General features: G+C 47.4%; 1 protein-coding gene across 7 annotated transcripts in view; it reads right to left on the bottom strand.

Moving 5' to 3' along the window:
- The window catches only part of PDE1C (phosphodiesterase 1C), a 343,488-nt gene that overhangs the window by 64,987 nt on the left and 255,440 nt on the right, over positions 1 to 23,061 (bottom strand). For all 7 annotated transcript variants that reach the window (XR_014540117.1, XR_014540118.1, XR_014540119.1 and 4 more), the window contains 3 exons: positions 10,803 to 10,916; positions 10,184 to 10,366; positions 8,550 to 8,616 (listed from right to left, as the gene is read on the bottom strand). Coding sequence is in view for 3 of the 7 variants with exons in the window: in XM_083577923.1 (XP_083434049.1) it covers positions 8,550 to 8,616; positions 10,184 to 10,366; positions 10,803 to 10,916 (364 nt within the window). In the remaining 4 variants the exon portion in view is untranslated. The remainder of the gene's footprint in view (positions 1 to 8,549; positions 8,617 to 10,183; positions 10,367 to 10,802; positions 10,917 to 23,061) is intronic.

Here is a 23,061-nt window from a genome sequence, read left to right as displayed (position 1 = left end):
CCCTTTCTAAGTTGTGTTGGAGTTGACGATGGATCGCTTCCATTTCTTCTACAAAAAGTTCCGCGGCCGGAACACTCCATCTCTCTCCTCCTTCCCCTGGAAACGCCCTGGGGTGGCACCCATAATTAGCCAAAAAGGGGCTCATCCCGGTGGACACATTCTCTGCATTATTGTAAGCAAATTCCGCTAGTGCCAACTTTTCGACCCAATCGTTTTCTCTGTCATTGACATAACACCTCAGGTATTGTTGAAGGATACCGTTTGCCCTCTCCGCCTGCCCATTGGTCTCAGGGTGCCTGGCAGTCGAAAAGTTGACCTCTACGTGCAACAAGCTCATAAGCTTCCTCCAGAATCTGGACGTGAACTGTTTCCCTCTGTCGGAAACCACCCTCAAGGGGGCGCCATGCAGCCTAAAAATATGTTCTACAAACAATTTCGCTGTCTCTTCCGCCGTGACTGCATGTGAGCAAGCTACAAAGTGACCCATCTTAGTTAACAGGTCTACTACGACTAGTATGGCGGTTTTCCCCTGGGATTTGGGCAGATCAGTCATAAAATCTATCGACACCGCCTCCCACGGTCGTTCTGGTGTGGGTAACGGTTCTAATAACCCCGCTGGTGCCCGCCTTTCTCCTTTGGCTCTCTGGCATTGGTCACACCTTCTCACATACTCCCGTACATCCTCCCTCACCTTGGGCCACCAAAACTCCCTGGTCACCAACCACATGGTCTTGTGTTGCCCAAAATGCCCCGCTGTGGGATTGTCGTGCAGCTGTTTGAGTACTCTCCCCCTCAATTCCCCTTCGGGTATATATAGCGCCCCTTTGTAATACAATGCCCCGTTTCTTTCTTCAAAACCTCCGGGGTCTTCTCCCTCTCTCCTTAAACCTCTGAGCTTATCCTGGGCGTACTCATCATTTACCGTTCCCTCTACCAGTTCTCTTTGCCCCACCCAGGCCGCACCACACACCCAGTGGTCCTCTGGGATAATATGTCTCTCTTCTGGCGCTCCCTCCCCCTCCAAATATTCAGGTTTGCGAGAGAGAGTGTCCGCTCTGATGTTTTCTGGACCTGGCACATAGCAGATTTCAAAATGGAATTTGGAGAACTCCTGGGCCCATCTCACTTGTCGTTGGTTGAGCACTCGTGCCGTTCTCCAATACTCCAAATTCTTGTGGTCCGTACACACTTGCACCTTATGCTGTGCGCCAATTAGTAAGTGTCTCCATCTCCGGAACGCTTCGTGAATGGCGAGTAGTTCTCGGTCATATACTGTGTAGTTCCTCTCGGATTTGTTCAGCTTACGCGAAAAGAAGGCACACGGTCTCCATTCCGACTTATTGCTCCCTGGCTGAAGCAGCACCGCCCCCACCGCCCGGTCTGAGGCATCAGTTTCCACTCTCATGGGTTTTTGTAAATCCACATGCAGGAGCTGTTCTTCCGAAGCGAATGCCTTTTTCAATTCCTCAAAAGCGTGCTCCGCCTCCGCCGTCCAAACGAATTTCTTCTTGCTGCTTAGACAGTCCGTGATGGGAGCCGTTAAGTGGGCAAAGTTCTTGATGAATTTACGGTAAAAGTTCCCAAACCCTAAGAACCTTTGCACATCTTTTTTCGTTTTCGGTGTCTTCCATTCCAGCACCGCCTGGACCTTGCCTGGATCCATGGCTAATCCCTTGTCTGATAAGCGGTACCCCAGGAATTCCACCTCCTTGGTGTGGAACTGACACTTCTCCAATTTCACCCACAACTGGTTTGCTTGCAGCTGGCTCAGCACTTCCCTGACATCCTTTACATGCTGCTCCTCATTCTCTGAATATATCAGCACGTCATCGAGGAAGGCCACGCAATTCTTGTAGAGCAAAGGTCCCAGTACATGGTTCATGAGCGATTGAAAACAGGCGGAGCCTGCTTGTAATCCAAAGGGCATAACGAGATATTCGAAAGCCCCTAGGGGGGTGAACATCGTTGTCTTCCATTCATCCCCCTTCTTTATTCGTATCAGGTTGCATGCTCCCCTCAGGTCCAGTTTCGTGAATATCTTCCCCTTCCTCACCCTGGTCAAAATGTCATCAATCCTGGGCATGGGGAAAGTCACTGGTTCTGACACGGCATTTAACCGCCGGTAGTCCACGACCAATCTCGGTTTATCCGTGTTTTTTTGTCCACAAAAAACACTGGGCTGCCCCCCACCGCTCTGGACTCTCTGATGAAACCTCTCTTCAGGTTTTTGTCAATAAACTCCCTCAACTCCTGCATTTCCCTGTCTGACATGGCGTACAGCTTGCCCACGGGGAGCTGGGCCCCAGGGACCAGGTTAATTTGGCAGTCAAAGTCTCTATGCGGTGGTAGTTTATCTGCTTCCCTTTCGCTGAAGACCTTGCTCAGGTCAGCGTATTGTTTGGGCACCTTCCCTTTGTCCGCCACTTCCGTCCCTGCTAGGGAGGCTTTTGCCCCTTCTGGCACCTTTCCCTCTTTGCAGTGTTCCAGGCAATGTGCTGACCCAAAGGAGACCACTCTCTGATGCCAGCCCACTAGCGGGTCATGCAACGCTAGCCAGCTCATTCCCAAAATGACTGGCGCCCCTCCCAGGGTGGCTACATTGAACGCTATCCTTTCGGTGTGCCTTGCCACCCTCATAACCATTGGGACGGTCTGTAGGCTAACTTCTTCCCCCAACAGCTCCCTCCCATCGATCGTGGTGACCTGCAGGGGGTTGCTTAAAGGGAGTGTCTGTATCTGGTGTTCAGCTGCAAACTCCTTGCTCATAAAATTACAGGAGCTGCCTGAGTCCAACAGCGCCTTGGTCTTTAGTGGGTATCCGTTTGCCAGCTCTAGCAACACCTCTATTACTAGGGCTGGTCTTGGAGGTTCCGGAGTGGGCACTTTTACTGCTCCTTGGCCTGTCTGCAGTGCCCTGACAGTGGCAGACAGGCGTTGGCTTTTACTGGCTCCTGGACTTCCTCCTCCTTCCCCCCAACAGCTCCCGCCATCCCTTGCCATTCCTTTCTTTGCGGGCAGACTCTGGCAAAGTGACCTGGCTGCTGGCAGAGATAACATTTCTTGGCGCTCTTTCCCTCCTTCTTCCTCCCTTCACTGGGATTTGAAACTGCGCGCGCGCGCGCTGTTCCAACTTCCATCGGCTCTCCGGGCGGGAAACTGGGTTCTGGAATCTCTGGAATGCGGAAATCCCTCCAACGCTCTCCTTTCCCCTCCCGCTTCTCCAAGGCTCTTGCCTCCTGGCGCGCTCCAATGGTCAGCGCTGATTTGGTCAGCTGGTCCATAGACTCCGCCCTGGGCGCCCGGGAAAGTTCGTCTTTCACCGCCGAAGAAAGCCCCTCTTCAAAGAGCATTTGAATGGGTTCCGCCGATAGGTCCCACCCCAATTTATGTATCAACATTGTAAACTCAGTCCAGTACTCACGAACCGATCGGCTCCCCTGTTTGCAAGCCATCAATTGTCTGCGCACCAGTCCCTGTTCAATCTCGCTGGAAAACATCAAATCCATGGCGCGAAAAAACTTCCTCGCATCCTTCAGCATGTCACTATTCCCTGCCATCAGGGGCCTCACCCAGTCTCTCGCCCCGCCTTCGAGATGGCCAATCACAAACGCCACTCGCGATGCCTCATCGGGAAAGTCGTTAAACTGCAGTTCGAGAGCATACTGCATCTCTGTCCTAAAGGCTTGGTAGTTCCTGGGGTCCCCCCCCCAAACTTCTGCACCATTCCTGGCATCTTTCTTGCTAGTGTAGCGCCTTTTGCCTTTTCTGCATCCTGCGCCCTCCTTTCTTTTAGCCTCGCCGTTTGCATTGCTAGCTGGAGTTCCAACACTCTGTACCTTTCTTCCAGACTTGGACCTTCTCCAGCTCCTGCTGCTCCTCCGGCTCCTGCTGGGTTGCTCATGATGCCTCTCTGCACAAGCTGCTTTCAGGGACTGTCCGATTGCTGTGATGGGATGGTGAGCTGCTTGTGCGTAAAATCCTGATCCCTCAGAGTTTGGCTAAGTTCCCAAACCTCTGTCTGTGATGGAGCTCCTTAAGCATGGCTCCATCAATCGCTCGTTGTATCGGACAGTGGGCGTTTACGGAACTTCTTCCAGCATAAAAGCTCCTTAACGGAAACGCGTCTTCTGGACTCTCGGCGTGACAGTTTCCGCCGAGGAGTGGGTGTCCCTACGGGAGGTCCTGAAACCTCCCCACTGTTCTCGCTTGAAGTGTCTCTGAGCCCTCCCTCCGACTCACTTTCCCTTGGAACTCCACTTCTCCCCCTGCTGGTCCCCTCCTCCGCTGAGTGGTCTCTCTCACCCTCCATGAGCCCTTTCACCTCCTTCGTCTCAGATGACAGTTCCCTGACAATTATTATTATTATTATTATTATTATTATTATTATTCAGTGTGCTCTGAAATTTCCCTGTGCTGCTTCCGCTAACTTCCAAATCACTTTCATTCCATTGCAGAAGAGGCAAATAGTGGCAGAAAAGAAAAGATATTGTATGGAGCTGAAATACACCTTTTGACTCTAGGTGATGCTAACACTGGGAAGTAGGACAGCCCACCAAATAAAATGATCAATTAGAACCCTCCCTGATCCACATTCAAATCTGATGCACAACAGGCTTCCTGCCTGGCATCTCACAGAACACTTAGACAACAATCTACCAAGTAGATTCATTTCAGTAGTTCAGGGATGGCCCAAGACATTTTGGCACCTGAGGCAAACCACAAAACGGTGCCTCCACCATTGCAGGGAAACATACGCGCCAACTCCCCGGGGCTGTGGGTGCCCTGGCTCCCACATTATTTTAAATGACGGGGCCGGGCAGCCACAAAATCATCATCATCATCATCATCATCATCATCATCATCATCATCATCCCACCCTTCCTGGTTCAAAAACCAGGCTCAGGGCGGCTAACAACAAATTTAAAACATTTAACTGATGCAACAAAAAACAGCATAAAATACCATATAAAACGTGAATAACAATAAATTCGGAATTCAAAAATCAATTTAGGGGGGAAATCCATCCAATAAACATTAGATGATCACCAGGGCTAGCTGGCTAAATTAGTCCTATTTGGGCCAGTGAGAAGACCAGGGGAGAATTAGCTGTGGGATCCCAGAGCAGATAATCTTCATAAAAAGACAAGGGGGAGGGAAGGAAGTGAAATAAAAGATCAGGCTAAGTTCAAATTGAAAGCCAGGCGGAATAGCTCTGTCTTACAAGCCCTGTAGAAGGAAGTTAAATCCTGCAGGGCCCTGGTCTCATGGGACAGAGCATTCCACCAGGTCGGAGCCATCACTAAGAAGGCCCTGGCCCTGGTGGAGGATAATCTGACTTCCATAGGGCCCAGGACCTCTAAACTAAAAGTGTGGGCATGCGGCAGGGCGTGTCCTCGTGACATCACCATGCCCCAATACGTGCAAGAGTGACGTCAGCATGCCAGGGACGCCGCTGCTGGGGAAGAAGGGATGAGCTAAGATCTAAATCGGGAACGAGGCGGGGAATCAAATCAACCTCACCTGCTGGTTAAAGACCTTTGTGGGGAGAAAGGAACCTGCTCTGAATCATGTCAGGTGTGTGCAGAGCCCAGGAGACCCCAAAGGGCGGACCCCAGCCTTTCCTCCCTAGGGGTGGAAGGAGACCAGCAGTGCTTCCTATTTGCTGAGCCTCTGCTGGGCTTTCTCCTACATCAACGGGGGAAGTGGCTTGTAGCCATTTAAACTCCCCATAGTGCTCCATCAGGGACACCGAGAAACTTAAACGACTGCTTACCGTTGCTTATTTCAGATTTACACCACATTTTTGCAAGACTACTGTTACCCAGTACTGATTTCCAGAAACTCATATGTAGTCACAAAATGCATGGTCCTTTTTGAAAACAAAACTTATTTCCTTGAATGAGTAATAAAGGGACCTTTGGGGATGGACGTTTTCGTTATGTGTTAACATTGCACTATTGGCATGCTATATAGGATTGATTTTTACTGACTTTTGTTTACGTAGGCTCTTGCTGTGGAATAAACAAAAATCCAACGAAAAATTCCTCTGTGCTAAGTTTGATTAGCCTGCTCCAAATGAAATAGGAAAAGTTATACTAACCACTGTACCAGTGCAATCTCAGCTATCTGGGGTTTTGTGGAGAAATCCCTTTTGCCAGCCTGAGGTGCTGAGGATTGAACCAAACGCTTTACAGCTAAGCTCCCATGTGAGCTGCTCTAAATAAATAGCAGGTCAGGTGCTTCAAACTGCAAGTGTAGAATAGAATACTAATGGACATCCAATAATATTAAAAAAAGAACTGAGAGGTGGGAGGCAGAAAGAATCCTATCAGGCAAAAGGCTGGCCTTGGGTCCTTCTTCCCAACATGCATTTGGAGGGGATGTTTAATACAGTGGGATGTTTAAAGGTAAAGGGAAAGGGACCGCTGACCATTAGGTCCAGTCATGGCCGACTCTGGAGTTGCGGCGCTCATCTCTCTTTACTGGCCAAGGGAGCTGGCGTACAGCTTCCGGGTCATGTGGCCAGCATGACTAAGCCGCTTCTGGCGAACCAGAGCAGCACACGGAAACACCGTTTACCTTCCCGCCACAGCGATACCTATTTATCTACTTGCACTTTGACGTGCTTTTGAACTGCTAAGTTGGCAGGAGCAGGGACCGAGCAACGGGAGCTCACTCTGTCGTGGGGATTTGAACCGCCGACCTTCTGATTGGCAAATCCTAGGCTCTGTAGTTTAACCCACAGGGCCACCCGCGTCCTAGTGGGATGTTTAATACAGTTTAATTCAAGTTTATTTTTATTTTTTGTCTGGCACTTGCTCCAAGGAGCTAGGCAATGTACGTGGCTTTTCCTCACCCAGTTTTATCTTCAAAACAACCTTGTGAGGTAGGTTAAGTTGGTAATTCAGGTGGGAGGGGTTCAGGTTCCACTCCCTGCCTCAGTCTGTTCCTTTTAATGTTCAGAGCATTCTCTGCTTTGTAGCTGAACCAGTCAGTACATGTATAGCAGCTGGCTTGGCCCAGCTGATCAATGGGTGGGCCTGTTGTGGGCTAAGGGAAATTAGCCCCTGGGCCATAAGCAGGCTGAGGAGCACAGGTTGCACACTTCTGAACAGGGCCAGCCCTACCATGAGGCAGAGTGAGGCAGCCACCTCAGGAAGCCAATTCTGAGGGGTGGAAGGTGGTTAGAAAAGTGTGCCAGGTGGTCTGCTTTGCAGCCTCTAAACTAGTTTGCTGCACCAGCGTGGCTGGCACACCAGTGAGGTGGCCTGATGCGACCTGCCTCAGGCGGCATGCTCCACAGATGGTAGGAGGTCCTGATCCGACCTCTGCAACAGTGGCCTCTGACTCAACATTGGATAAGCTGAAGACACAGCCCAGAGCGAAAGATGAGGAAGGAAGCCACAGCGCCTAGACTCTTGGTGAAAAGGGGGCATTCCCACAGAGTGGCTGTGTTGCCACTATTCTCCTCCCACCCCATTGGGGGTGGGTGGGCTCAGATCTAGGGCATTGGAGGTGTGTTTGGCCTTAGGCACCAAAGGGTCTCAGGCCGGCCCTGCTTGTGAACAAGGAACATAAAGTGTGTTTCCTGGAGACTCTGCATACTAAATGGAAAATGTGTATATTGCCTGGGGGTGTACAAAATTCAGTTGATATGTGAACATTTCCCAGGGCCTGTTGGAGATCACATATACTGACCAGTAAATGTGCAAAGTTTGCTCTTCATGGAACGACTGTGTGCACATTCTCCAGGAGGCCTGGTGACTGTGCACAATGGCTGCTAGTTATGCACATTACAGGCTCAATCTACAGTCCTCTTAACATAGAGAACTAAGGTATTTAGGTAACAACATTGTTGCATACCATACTTCTTGTAGTAGCACTACTGTAGCCCATGTAAGGCTATTGTAATATTTAATGCTTAGGGTGGCACTGTGGGTTAAACCACAGAGGCTAGGACTTGCCGATCAGAAGGTGGGCGGTTCGAATCCCCGCAACGGGGTGAGCTCCCGTTGCTCGGTCCCTGCTCCTGCCAACCTAGCAGTTCGAAAGCACGTCAAAGTGCAAGTAGATAAATAGGTACCGCTCCGGCGGGAAGGTAAATGGCGTTTCCGTGCGCTGCTCTGGTTCGCCAGAAGCGGCTTAGTCATGCTGGCCACATGACCCGGAAGCTGTACGCCAGCTCCCTCGGCCAATAAAGCGGGATGAGTGTGCAACCCCAGAGTCGGCCACGACTGGACCTAATGGTCAGGGGTCCCTTTACCTTTACCTTTATTCTTAGGGTATTGTTCAAGACTTCATTTTCTACTTCCTGTTTACATACAGAAGATATCACACCTTACTCTAGTGGTGATATTTTAACAATAGAAATGAGCCGAAGATCATCAGGTAACCTCTGGACTGTTTTTCTCCGATGCATTTTGTCTCCTTGTATGATGTAAGCTAAATTATTTTTCAGACACAATGAAAGGTAGAGCATGCACAGACCTCTACATGAAATCCCCGTGTCATTTCAGTGTTTCGTAAGAGAGAACCACCGCTGGCATTACCTTTAGCACTCCAATGACAGCTGGTGGGTAGCTAAGTCCAACCATATTGGATGTCCGTCTGTACATTCTGTCAAGATAAAACAAATTAATTACACACATGACAGAGTTCTCTTCAGAATACATCATTTTTATCCAAGCCAAACAAATTGCCTTTCTTCCTTTATTCCCACTGGCATTAATTTCTATGCCAAAATGTTCCATTCAGACCCAGAGATAGCTTCACGCAAAAGAGCTCTCTGCAGAACTACTGCCATATGTTGTGCTTTGTTGAAGGTATGCATTTACTTAAAATGTTTACAGCCAGAATATAGGCTGCCTGTACTGCCTCACCACTGCCACCATTTCATGCCTTGCACACATTGGTTTGAATCTGCAAAACCACCAGCAGCCCAATCTGCACAAGTTTCCGTTATTGTGAAGGTACACAATGACCCCATGACGTTTTCGTGCTCAGAAGGCAGAGCACTGGCTCTGTTCTTGTCCTCCACATGGAACAAGATCCCGCAGGATGTTGCTTATACAAAACAGCTGTAGCCAGTGTAAAAGATCCCAACCACATGCGGAAGAGGATCACTGGCTCAGGATGATCCAGTATGCTTACTTGGAAGCACTGGCATCACTTCGACTTACTTAGGACCCTAGTACCTACGGGACCGCCTCTCCCGGTATGCCCCACGGAGAGCCTCAAGGTCCATAAATAGCAACACCCTAGTGGTCTCGGGCCCTAAGGAAGTTAGATTGGCTTCAACCAGAGCCAGGGCCTTTTCACCTCTGGCTCCAGCCTGGTGGAACGCTCTGCCGCATGAGACCAGGGCCCTGCAGGATCTGATTTCTTTCCGCAGGGCCTGTAAGACAGAGTTGTTCCGCCAGGCCTTTGGCTTGGAGCCAATTTGATTCCCCCCCCCTTTCTTTTTTCCTTTTCCTTTCTCCTCCTGTGATGAGGCTGCATTTTAATATTTTAATGTTTCAATATTTTAATGTTGTATTTTAATCTTGTTTTTAAGTTGTATTCATTCAACTTGTTTTTATTATTGCTTGTTAGCTGCCCTGAGCCTGGCCTTGGCTGGGGAGGGCGGGATATAAATAAAAATTATTATTATTATTATTATTATTATTATTATTATTATTATTATTTCAAAGTAAATGTGTGTTGTTATTTCAATGGCAAGGTTAGACTAAGTTCTCTTTACAGTTAATGATTCAATGCAAAACACACCACAGCCTTCCCGCCACCCCAAATATAATTGCAAAATGCACCATTCTCTGTTATCAAAATAGCAACCTTGCCTGGTGACCAAAAGGATCCTGTTTCCTCTCAGACATCATTAGCCCAAGATGCAATCCATCTCAAAGTGATGCAAATGCTAAAACCGGTTAACTGAAATGATTCAGGGTTGTTATGGTATCATAAGTGCTAGCCATTTTTGAATTATTGTGCTCTGAAGGCCCTCAGAGACAGAGGGCTCTCATATATGGATTTAGAGATGGAGAAAGTGAAGTCATGATCCTGGCCAATTCTTCAGAAGAACTATTGGGCCTTCATTGGTCGCTCACGTTTACCTACAAAGCTCCAATATCTATAAACTGCAACATCTGTCTATTCTTTGGTGCAGAGCGATTGCATCATCCGTTACCTCTCCACAAATATCCCAGCCTGAACTGCATGCACAATACTTCGGAATCGTGGCTTTTCCTCGCTCCTTTTCAGCATCATCCCCATTTGCCGTGTGAAAGTAGAAGCCAGCCAATCCCGTACTTCCGAGGGCACAGCATCTGACTGGATATCACTGAGTTCATCTTCCGTATCCAATAGACGCCTGTTGGGAGAGATATAGGGGAGATACGATAAATAAAGTATTCCACAGAGACAGCATTTTTCTTGCAACATTTCTCCTGTTACACATGCCCAGCCCCTAATTAAATCTGCTGGTTTGTTGGTTGGTGGTTGTTTTCTTTCAGGTGAATTTAATGTAGAAAATTATTGACATTTAGTTATTTCTATGGACAACCGCAGTACCCCCGATTGTAAAGTAGCTCACTTCTGGAGTGTGAGAACAATGAAGGAAGATCTTTGCAGGGTTATTCACAGTGCTTTTTTCTGGGGTGACTCAGGGGTACGCAGACCCCTAAACATTTTGTGAATCTTTGTGTGACTCACACTAATCCCAAGAAATAGGATGCGGTATAAAGCTTGTTTACTTAAAAAATAAATGATGAAAATAAAGCATTACTACACTGAAACAATCGTCTCACCTGGTTTCATCAATGTACACAGATTCAAGTACTGTAGCAGCATATTCCAAGTTCTTTTTCAAGTCAACAACAGAAGCCTCTCCTCTCTCTAGCTGCTTCACCAAAGATCGTAACCTAAGGGAAGAAAACAAGAATTTGATTAGAACAAATCCACATCTGGAATTCCAAAGGAGTTCAGATTAATATCCCCAAATCCTTAACTTTCTTGCACCATCCTATTAACAGCATATGAGGGCTGTGAGTATATGATGGTTACAACCCATAAAAGGGGACTCAGCTATACAGCTGCAAATAAAATGTTTTGTAAAGTGCATTATACAAATCTGACACTAGATGGCAACAGTGAGTTATGGCAAATTCTATATATTTTTAAAAACGTTTTTAAAAAAGCATTTTTACAGTGTGTTTTTTTACACGTGTATAGATTCCACCAGGGTGTTGTTATCTAGGCAACTGAAATGAACAGTTTGAATTAATCTACCATTTTATATAACCCGCTTTCCTAGCTCCCTGGCATAAAAGCATTTCCATTCTCCCAATATGGCTTTTTAACAGAAAGTACAGGCATGAAGGTTAGGATGTTTTGTATCACCAAACAGTATTGAAATTCTAAAAGGAGGGACAGGAAGATTTTGAACATCTTAGTTTCAACACAGCATTCCAGGAGAATGCAATCTCTAGCAAAGTTTATTTGCGTGGACAGGCGGAGTCCCCAGATCCCGCGCGGTCCCCCCGTCATGTGGAATAACGACTCAAGACAACGTGCTATGGGATTAAATTGGCCACAACTTTATTAAATTTCAAATGTGGGTAGACCTTGGCTCAGGCATTGGGCGTTCTCCCTCCCCAGTCCCCAGCCGGGGACCTAGGGAGCATCAGGGTTATCCAGTGTGTGGGGGGGGGATGGGCCGGCTCTGGAGAACATATGTTCAAGCAGAGATAGCCGCCCCCGTAACGCCGCCGCCGCAGGGGAGAGCAATGACGACCTTTCGGCGTACGGTCAAAGCCTCCCTTCAGAAAACCCCTTTAACGGGGAACCCTGGCATCGCCGCCGCAAAGAGGAAGATGGACAAAAGGATTCCGCCCAAGGCCTGATACCGCCAAAGTTGTGACGTTTTGCTACGGGAAAGGCGAAACCTGCCAATGCAGGGAAATTCCTTTCCGGCCCTTTAACAGCGACCTTAACGTAGCAGCGCCCGCATACCTGTGGAGAAAAGTTAACCTGCAAAACCTGTGAAGAAAAATTAACCTGTAAAATAAGACATTAACTGAGGGTGGGTAGGGTGGGAGAAGCTCTGGAGCCAAGTGAGGATTCCCAGGTAAGATCCTCCCTCTATTGTGTGGGCAGGTAATCCCTCCCCTACCTGGCCTGGTCTCCTTGGCAACGCTTCCCCCAGGTGGGATTGGACGACTGACTGAGGTAGGCGGAGACCTCCAGGCATCCCACCTGAGGGAAGGCAAAGCCAAGCCTATGTTGTTGGAGCCGCTCCAGATCTAGGGGCTGCACGCGTCCACGCAAAGGGCGCCCCCAGTTTTAAGCAGGGAGCGGTCATTAATACAGAGAATTCTGTTCAACATGTATAGAGTTAACTAGCTGTAAAGACTAGTTATAAAAAGATGCCTCCCCAGGTTTGCCAAATAGTCGTGTAAGCAATTTGCTTTTCTAATTGGAACGCTTTTCACTGCATTGGGCGCAACTTTGCATTGTCTCCTAGCTTTCGGAAGCAGATGTGGGGGCATGAAAAAGGGACCTCCGGGACATGAGACTTCTCCCCACAGCTCTGTGGATCCTGCCCTTTATTGATTTTGCTTAAGAATGAATACACTGGATCTTAAAATGCATGAAATGTAGCATGGGTGATGTGAAGGAATAATAGAGACTCTCACGTTTGTATTTTGTGCCTTTGATCCAATTCGCTAAACAGAACCCTGCACATTTGTTCTGCAGTGTTCAACATCCATACACAATTCAGGCAGAATGAACAGCTCTAACACTGCAGCGCTAGCATCCATCATACAATATTAGATGTAGCACACAGTCCATCAATCATCTGGCAAAAGAAGAAGAGGGTTTTCGGAATAGAACCGTGTGCTTCACATACACAAAAAATGTTGTTGCCCTTGTCTGCCGTTTGTTATTTATGACTTATCTGGTAGAGGTGTTGGAAGTGGCCACATGCCTTCAGTGAAAGAGAGTCGGCTGCCATTGTCTCTTTTGTGTGATCAGTGCTTTTAAAGCATGAGTGAAGCCGCTCAGAATAAATCAGAGATTTTCGTGCCTGCAGTTCTTTCAAATGACCGCAAAAAGTCTTTATTGTGTTTCAGCTTGGTCTGGCAAATGGGCGCAGACAATTACAATTTATTTATTTACGGCTATTAGCCCATAAAAATGGGCGCAGACGCACTGTGGTTAAGAAAAAGTTCAGGCTCACTAGCGATTGAAGGCCTGCAAAGCCCTAGGTGTTGGCATGTCCTTTTCCTTATATCTGCTTCATGAATTTACTTCCAGATAATTTTATAAACACACGTTTCTTTTAGAGTTACAAGGGACCGTGATAAGCAAGGTGTTTAGTGCTAAGGCAAAACATGCCTAAGCATGGTTGGGAATTCGAGCATGCACCAAAAGTATCCAACAGAAAAATGAATGAATGGTACCCAACAGAAAAACTCCAATGAAAATAATGACCAACTCAGGCCCAAAGATGGATGCAACCCTTTATCTCTACGTTGCAGGAGTACAGTACCTGGCAGATTTCCAGGCTGCAATTTGTCGCAAAATCCCTCAAGATATTTGAAAGCAAGTTTCCAGCCATCATGTCCTGAGTCTTTTGAAGCAGTATGAAATGGCTGTGTAACAATATTATTTTAAAGCCCCCTTTTTAAAAAGTATGTCGCTGTATTTCTGCAGTAGAAAGTATTTCTTTACACACACAAAAATTACAGCTACCATATATCTCATAAACAGCATGTAATACATCAATATTACAACACATATTTCCTTACTCTTTCAGCGGCGAAAATGCACTGAACAACTTCTAAACACACATATTGTATGTAAGGTACATGGACACCTGTTTTGGCCTCAATATTATGGGAATATGGGAAGAATACAGAATATCCTTGTGATTGAATTGTGTCCCTCACTATAGTAATAAGGTTCCACTGGGGATGACGATTCACTATAGAGCTGGCTCCTTATATCTGTGGTACAAGATTGCAAAACGCAGACACCATGTGCTGTGCCAAATATGGCATTCCCACCTAGCTTATTCCATTAAGTCTGGTTCTCAAAGGTCTCCACTTATTGATCTCTCGCATCCACTCACGAGGAAAAGAGAGAAGAAAAGGGATCTGGGCTGAATCCAGCTGGACTGCAGGAATACATGACAGGCCTGCCAACTGCCAAAGTCTTACTGTTAGCAGGCAAGCCCAACATTTGGCAACCCAAGATACAGAAAGCAGCAAAGTGGTCCCTAGTGAAAATTGGAAAGCCTAGCGCATGCCTCCCTGCTCAGGATAACAACTAAATCCAGTTTTCATATTCTTCTGAGTGAACATATGTTCTTATTCACACTAATGAGCTCCAAAGCCCATTTGTTGCTTGAATCTAGAAGCACAAGCTATAACGGTTGCATTAATTTGAAACTGCAATACTAAGATGGCTCCTGAATCTGGTGGAACATTCCCCCTTATTCCCTCTGATATCTTCAGCTGATCTTTTCTTGATGGTTCCTGAACATCATTTTTCTGATCCTGCCATATTTCAACAGGGGTATAACCTTTGCTGATATCCAGACAACCACATTTCTGTCTTTCTTTCTGTCAAAATTCATGACGCTGATACCACCTAAACATCTCAGGGCGGGTGATGTTCCCTGATGCCAGGCCATCAAATTCGTGGGTCTGTCAGGTTCATTTCCTCCCCCACTTCCAACACGTTGTGTGACAGTGGGCACACCTAAACAAGTCTGGTGGGATGTAAAAGTTCACCGATGTACACAGGGGTGTAGCTAGCTGCTCTGGCACCCAGAGGGGAGCTGCCCACAGAGTCTGCCTGGCGGACACAAGTCCCCCGGTGCCGTTTCGGGCAGCACAGGGCCCCAAGCCCCCGCGCCACTCCCAAGAGAGACACGTGGCTCAGGTGCGCTGCAGGCCAGGCCCCGCGGTAAGTGCTGTCCCCACGGTGTACCATTTTGTCACCCCCTCAGGGATGACACCTGGGGCAGTCTGCACCCCCACACACACCCCTTCCTATGCCCCTGGATGTACAACTCATCAGTTCTTTAGTTCTGTCAAAATTCATTACCTCTTCAACCCCTGCCTCAACCCAGAATGTGGTTTTAGCCTGGGCACACCTAAACATCCCAAATGTGTTTGCGCATGTGGTGCTGAAGTAGATAAGCTTACTTACATGCAAACATGCTTAACAATCGTTGCATTGCATGTCTATGGAAGCTAGTAGGCCAAAGGATTTATTTCTCAAAAGAGAAGGACGCCCGTGCTTCGCTCAGGTGTTGGGAAGCCTTGCGCACCGGGTGGAACTTCCCCCGGCGCGCAAGGCTTGTGGGCGGCAGCCTGCAGCGCGGAGCACGGGGCGCCCTTCGGAGGACGCCCCGTGCTTAATGCAGGTGTCGGCAAGCCTTGCGCAATGGGGGGAACTCCCCCCGGGCGCGCAAGGCTTGCGGGCGGCAGCCTGCAGCGCAGAGCACGGGGCGCCCTTCGGAGGACGCCCCGTGCTTCGCACAGGTTTCCGCAAGCCTTGCGTGCCCGGGGGGAGATTCCCCTGGGCGCGCCCGGCTTGCGGGCGGCAGCCTGCAGCGCGGAGCATGGGGCGCCCTTCGGAGGAGGCCCCGGGCTTAACGCAGGTGTCGGCAAGCCTTGCGCGCCCGGGGGAACTCCCCCCGGGAGCGCAAGGCTTGCGGGCGGCAGCCTACAGCGCGGAGCACAGGGCGCCCTTCGGAGGACGCCCCGTGCTTCGCTCAGGTGTCGGCAAGCCTTGCGCAATGGGGGGAACTCCCCCCGGGCGCGCACGGCTTGCGAGCGGCAGCCTGCAGCGCGGAGCACGGGGCGCCCTTCGGAGGACGCCCCGTGCTTCGCGCAGGTGTCCGCAGCCTGCCTCCCGGCGCGTGGGGCGCCCTGAAGCAGAGCGCCCCTCGCGCCGGGCAGACATCGGCCAGCCCCACAAGCTCGGGGGACAGCCGGGAGGCGCAGCGCCGCCATCCCACTGTTCCCCGACCTGGTTTTGGGGGGGAAATAAAGGGGAAAAAATTTCCTTTATTTCCCCCCCAAAAAAGTAGGTGCGTCCTATGGGACGGAGCGTCCTATGGGACGAAAAATACGGTAAATGGTGTAAAAATGCTTGCACAACTCTCTCTGTCTGCATTTTTCTTTGTGGATGATTTATACCCTCTGCTGACAGAGTGTGCACGGGTCTCGGAACGTACCTGAGGCTCATGTCGCTAATTGACTGATGCTGTTCCATGGGAGACCGGTGATCGTCCGGAGCCAGCTGGGGGCTTGCCTGATGCCTCCATCTCCCTGGCAGTATCCCAACAGAGCCCACCCATCAGTCGGAGCGCTGCCGCAGCTCTTCTGCTGCAGGCAGCTCTGCGCCACGAGTTCGGGGGCGACCAAGCCAGTGAGATGCCGAGGCGGCCGGCCAGCTCCGCCCTCCTGCACACCTGGGACTGGGCAACCTGGGGGGTGCGCCGGGCAGATCTTTGCACCCCAACGCCACATATGCTTAAGACAGCCCTGCCTGGAAGGCAGATTGTTTTACCTAGAAGCTCTGCCTCTCCAGGCCTAGATGTTTGTGGGGAGACTGTGAAAACCTTTATACATATTCATTAGCTCCGTCAAGATGCTCCCTCCTCCCGCTATGGCCTAGACTTTCATGGTAACCTATTTAAATTCTGCCTCTGTAGTGTCTGGAGATGCCCCTTTCAAGCAGCACCTTCAAAATCAGCACCTTGGCACAGCAACCAGTTACGACTTGCCAAGACCAGTTGCCTTCTGCCTGTCTGCTGAAGCCCAACAGTCTTCTGCAAAGCCAAGGTTATATACATGTTATCGGCTACGGCGCTTGGGCAGCATATGCTTTTGAATTGTACAGAAAAATAAGAATTCTACAGGAAAACAAGATGTATCCATTTCCACATCGTTGCACAGCACATTCCCAGCAGTAACTAATTTGTGCTTTCTCAAACCCAGCCCACTTCATGCATGCAATTAACTGTATTTTTGTGGGGTGCCTATTAAATGTCATTAGTAAACATTATATTGTCACTTGCCGTGGGGTTGTAAATCAAGTCACCATCTGTTTCGTTTAATGCGCATGCTGGACCTGTAGATGCTAGATGCTTGCTGCTTAAGAAACAGTGCCAGAAATTTCTGACAACCTGGGTGCTAGCGATGGAAATGTGCTCCAAAGATCAATAACAACAACTGCCAATTTTTCGGAAAAAAACAACAACAAGACTGAATTCTGCCAAAACAGAAAATGACAAAACACTCCAGTTCAGCTTTAAATTTTTAAAAAAATCATATCAGATCATGAATATGAACAGAGATATCAGTTGATCACAAGCCTCATTCTCAGGTAGCACAATGGTTCATCAGAATATGAAGCCCCAAACTTACTGTTTGTGGTCATATTTTTTTCATGCACATAAGCAGGGACTCTTTCCAACTAAGCCACAGGCTAGAGAATTGGGAATTGGCTTCCTTCTTGCTGCTATAGCTTACTTATGTGAGTAGAAAAATATTAAATTCAAAAGCCTATTCATGAGATCAATGCCAAAATAAACCTAAGGCTGAATTAATACAGCACTGTGACGTTCTCTAGCTCAGCCTTTCTCAGCTTTGGGTCCCAAGATGTTGGTGGACTACAACTCCCATCATCCCCTGACCACTGTGGTCCTGCTATCTATAAATGATGGGAGTTGTAGTCCAACATCATCTGGGGACCCAAAGATTGAGAAAGGCTGCTCTAACTCCACCCAGCATTTCATTATGCCCATGTTGATGGACCTCAGCTTGGATGTTCCAGGACCTCTTGGGGACTGTGCTTTGGGTCTGAGTCTGGACTGTGTTTCCTGACGGTTGAACTTTGGACTTGACATACTGCATACTGCAGTGGGACTTGCTGCCAGGAAGGCTGGGGGTACAAGCGGTGCCAGATTTAGCCTTGTGGAGGCCCCTAGACTGCCAAAATCTCTGCTCTAGTAGAATAATATGGAACTAAGAAAGCTTCATTCTGATTTTATTTCAAGATCAAATCAATATAATTTTGATCTGTTATTGCAGGGTCTCAGAAGGTGTGGGGCCCATAGGCTGGTGCCTTCTCTGCCTATTTGGTAATCTGGCACTGGGTACAGGAAACCGAGGAAGCAGTGGCGTAGCGTGGGTTGTCAGCACCCGGGGCAAGGCAAGTAATTTGCGCCCCCTAACCCGTGGATTTGCGCCCCCTAACCCATGGATTTGCCCTAACCCCAGATGTTGCGCCCGGTGCGGCCGGCCCCCCCTGCACCCCCCACGCTACGCCACTGCGAGGAAGTGGAGTTTCTTGAGTGTTCATAAAACCCCTTAGATTTTTTTTGAGCATTTTCTGGGCATTGTCACAAATTGTACTTTTGGCATTTCATTGGCATTTTACTTTCCTGGTGACATTGCCTTTTCTCTCTGCATATCATTGATTTGACAAAATGGATTCCAGTCCATGAAAATGTCTGCCATGTTAAGGTATCACAAGGCTCTCTTGTGTTTGTTTGTTCTCTCCCCCCCCCCCCAAAAAAAGCTATGAACCATTCCAGCCATATAGCCATTCCAGCATGGGGAACCCACTTAACCTCACTTTGAACACAACCTGTTACTTTGCAATTAGAACAAAATGAAAGATTCAACTTTGCTTTAAAAAAAACTTACAGAAATCGAACATCATGTATTTGAAAGCGCTTAACCTATTCTTTCACTGGGTAGTCTGGATTGTGGTGATGAGATCTTGTGTAGGAAGTTGAGAGTAAGCAGAGATTCTGTCTCTCTCATAATATTAAAAGCAGGACTCATCTAATAAACCTGAAAGTTAGGAAATTCAGGACAGGCAAAGGGGAATATTTATTCGCACAATGCCAAGTTTATGGAAGTTATAGTGATAGCCACCAATCTGGACGACTTTATAAGGGAATTAACAAATTAGGCATGGTGGCTATATTACCCCCGAGTATCAGAGGCATCATCATCATCATAATCATCATCATCATCATCATCATCATCATCATCATAATTTATTATTTGTACCCCGCCCATCTGGCTGGGTTTCCCCAGCCACTCTGGGCGGCTTCCACAGAGACAAAAAATACACTAAAATGTCACACATTAAAAACTTCCCTTAAGATGTCTTCTGAATGTCAGGTAGTTGTTTATCGCTTTGACATCTGATGGGAGGGCGTTCCACAGGGCAGGCGCCACTACCGAGAAGGCCCTCTGCCTGGTTCCCTGTAGCTTTGCTTCTCGCAGTGAGGGAACCATAGCTGTCAAGTGTCCCTTATTTGAAGGGACAGTCCCTTATTCCAGTGCCATGTCCCGCTGCTGTCCCTTATTGAAGGATGTCCCTTAAATGTCCCTTAAATTTCAAAGGAAGCAGCTCCTCTCCCTCCCTCCCTCCCTGCCGGCCAGGGAGGAGGGAGGTTCCAACTGTGTTGCTTGGCTGTGTTGCTCACCCAATAAGAAGTCTAAGAACGACTGGGGGGTGGAGCTTGCATGCCTTGTGTGTGGCTAGTTAATGCAAGCTGAGGGGTTTTTTGAATGCTGGACGCCATTTTGTTGCACGTGCTGCTGCAAACTTTGCAGTGCAAAGCCAGGCTGGGGAGCCATCTTAAGCTGAGGCTGCATAGGCCTTGTGGTGCATGTGATTCAGATTCTATTCAGTTGAACCTCTGGTTACAAAGTTGGTTGGACAGTGTTCTCGAAGCTACCCAGCATGAGTTTGACCAGACTGCAGGAGGAGAGGAAGACTGGAGTGCCTGGAACAGGTGAGGCTGCAGGTCCCTTATTTTGGCTGCTGGTCCCTTATTTTCAAGGCTGCTGGTCCCTTATTTTCAAATCTGTGACAGCTATGGAGGGAACCACCAGAAGGCCCTCGGCGCTGGACCTCAGCGTCCGGGCAGAACGATGGGGGTGGAGATGCTCCTTCATGTCCTTCATACTAGTATGTCTCTATATACTAGTAGCTGGGGATCCTAGGAACATAGGAAGCCCAATACCATCCACAATGACAGGAAGCAGCTATCTAGGATTTCAGACAGGAGTCTCTCTCAACCCTACCTGGAGAGGCCAGGTATGAATGAAGAAAGGCAGAAAATATTATGTCGAGGACTTTGGGGGTTTTCTGATATCGGCAGGTATGCGCAAGATTCTAATTATTTTAATGAAAGCCTGCCAGCGGTATTAATGAAGCAGAAGATTAATGTGATTAACTCCTGCATAGATAACACAACATGCCAGGCACTTTCCACAGATTCTTTCCCTCAGCCTGTAACATTCCATTTTCAAAGATAATCAACTTCCCTGCATCTAGCTTTCATCTTTGCTTCTTCCCATAAAATGACAAGACCAATGAATATTTCAGCCGCCTGGCATTTCAGACTGCCATAAATTGTTTACGGGGGGTGGGGGAACAGTAACAGAAAAAAAAGTCACTATATTTGCGGCTTGTTAGTGCCTACATTTTCCTTGCATGATTTAGCTTTGTTCAAAACATCCTGCAGAGAACGGGCGCTTTCGTAGGGACCCAGGCCTTGCTACGGGACATACACCAGCCTAGCGTTTCACAAAAAAAAAGAAAAACTACTGGTGTGTATGGCGGTTTTCTTCTTTTTCCACCACCTGCATGGTAGCATACAAGCTATCTGTGATATCCCATAGACCCAGGACCAGAGATCCAGCGGGGCCTTTCAGAAGCAAGGGTGTCGTGAGATCCAGTCAGACAATGATGAAGATTTTGGGGGAACCAAATTGTGAAGTATCTTTTTTGAAAGAGGTTCTGCAAGCTGAGATCCCAGTGCAAAAGTGGCTCTGCCTAACTGAAGCTGCTTCTGTAACCCCCCCTAAATGTTTAATTTGATAAATGAAAACAACGCAGAATGAGGCAGAAAGTTGCAGCTTCCACAGTATTCAGTTCACTCTTAAACAGTAGCACGTTTTACAGCAATATTTACCTCAGTCCAATTAGCCTGATATAGTACCCTAAGCAACTGCAAGGTGCTTTTTGTTGGATGGAGACTGAATTTGCGCCTCGAGGTATAAATATTTGAAGGAAGCAGAAGCAAATTTGCAACGATTGTTGGCAGGTTTCTGCCTTCATAAGGCTGGCTGGGGATAGAAAATCAATAGTCGTAGCAAAGGCCGGATGGATTCTGTGAGGTACTTCATATGTTTTCTTGCCTCATCTGTGCAGTTTTATTTTAAAACAAACCATGTTTAATTTCTGCACAATGCTGCAAGGGAAAGCGACTTAAAAACTTGTAGCCATTCAGCTTTAAGAATGTGCCGAAAATGTAGTTGGGGTGGGGGAAATTGTCCTTCTTGAAAATATATCTTGCAAACTAAATATTGAGGTGCCACCAGTATATGCAAATGTGTGTCTCATTTAAGACTACAGTGGTACCTCAGGTTAAGTACTTAATTCATTCCGGAGGTCCGCTCTTAACCTGAAACTGTTCTTAACCTGAAGCACCACTTTAGCTAAAGGGGCCTCCTGCTGCTGCCGCACCACCGGAGCCTGATTTCTGTTCTTATCCTGAAGCACTATTTCTGGGTTAGCGGAGTCTGTAACCTGAAGTGTATGTAACCCGAGGTACCACTGTACTTAATTCATTCCGAAGGTCCGTTCTTAACCTGAAGCACCACTTCAGCTAATGGGGCATCCTGCTGCCGCCGCAGCACGATTTCTGTTCTCATCCTGAAGCAAAGTTCTTAACCTGAGGTAATATTTCTGGGTTAGCAGAGTCTGTAACCTGAAGTGTATGTAACCTGAAGCGTATGTAAACCGAGGTACCACTGTATATAGAAACTTTATTCTCAATACTGATGGAACTCATAGGAGGAGAATACTTTTATTTGTATATATCTTTATAATTTGTGAAGGAAACCTTTGTATGAGTTAATATTTCACTATCTCTTTGGAGCTGTGCTCTATTTTTGTCCTTTTGTCCTTCCAGGCCGGTAAAATTTATGGTTTGCATTTTTTATTCTCTGTTTTCTTTGTGTGTGTGTATGTGTGTGTTTTATGTTCACACTTTTCTCTTTTTTGGGTAACAAATCAATAAAAACATTTGAGGAAGGAAGAAGTAAAGCAATTCTTTTCTCTTAAGAAAAAAAATACAGTTTTTGGAAGAGGGGAATAAGTGAACTGCAAAGTCCTCTTGGACTGCAAAGACTGGAACGGGTTGCCTCCTCTAATCCTCTAATACTGACCAGCTATGGCCATTGGCCATATTTGTTTCGATATATAACTAGGAGGACACAGAGCCCACTGTAAAACAAAGTTAGGTGTATTTGATTTTAGTGGATCGTACTGGACTGTAGCCCAAATATTTGTTGTTGTTTTTTTTAATAATTTTTATTAACTGGCCAATCACATCAAATAAATCACATCACATAATTCCAAATTACAAAGCCAAATTTTTAAATTTTGTTGGGGGAACCCATACTTCAAGATCCAAAGGGGGATTCAAATCATCTTCTTATTACTGCGTTAATGTCCAAATCAGTCCCAATCAGTCCAGACAAAGTTCATAATTCTATCCAGTCTTATCTTGGTGTTTCCACATCATATCTTGTTCATATAATTTCTATTTTTCCTTTACGATCTCTTCTGTTAGTCTCCTTAAGCCGATAAGCAAAATAATAATCCTGTGTGGATTTCCCGTTCCTCCACTAAGTCCAGATGGTTTCCATATATCTCCTTCGTAGATAGCATCGCTCTTTCCATCATAAATTTGGCATTCTTCACTCTTAAGTCCCACCGAGGAGTTGATCCACGATATGTAAACAACTCTATTTCTCTCTTACTCCTCCCAGACCCAAGAGCTCCAACAATGCCTCCCAAAATGGCGACGGCATTTTTAACTGTGTCATTCCAAAAGTCTTAGCTTTCCAGCTTCATCTTGAAACATTGCTTTGGTTCGAAAGTTTATCTCCACACAGCCTTAAATCCACAGCTTAAGTCCTTAGTTTCTGACCCATTAGGGGAGGGGATTCT

This window comes from Podarcis filfolensis, assembly GCF_964270895.1.
Source record: "Podarcis filfolensis genome assembly, chromosome: 12".
NCBI lineage: Eukaryota > Metazoa > Chordata > Lepidosauria > Squamata > Lacertidae > Podarcis > Podarcis filfolensis.
This window is presented reverse-complemented; position numbering and strand designations above follow the sequence as displayed.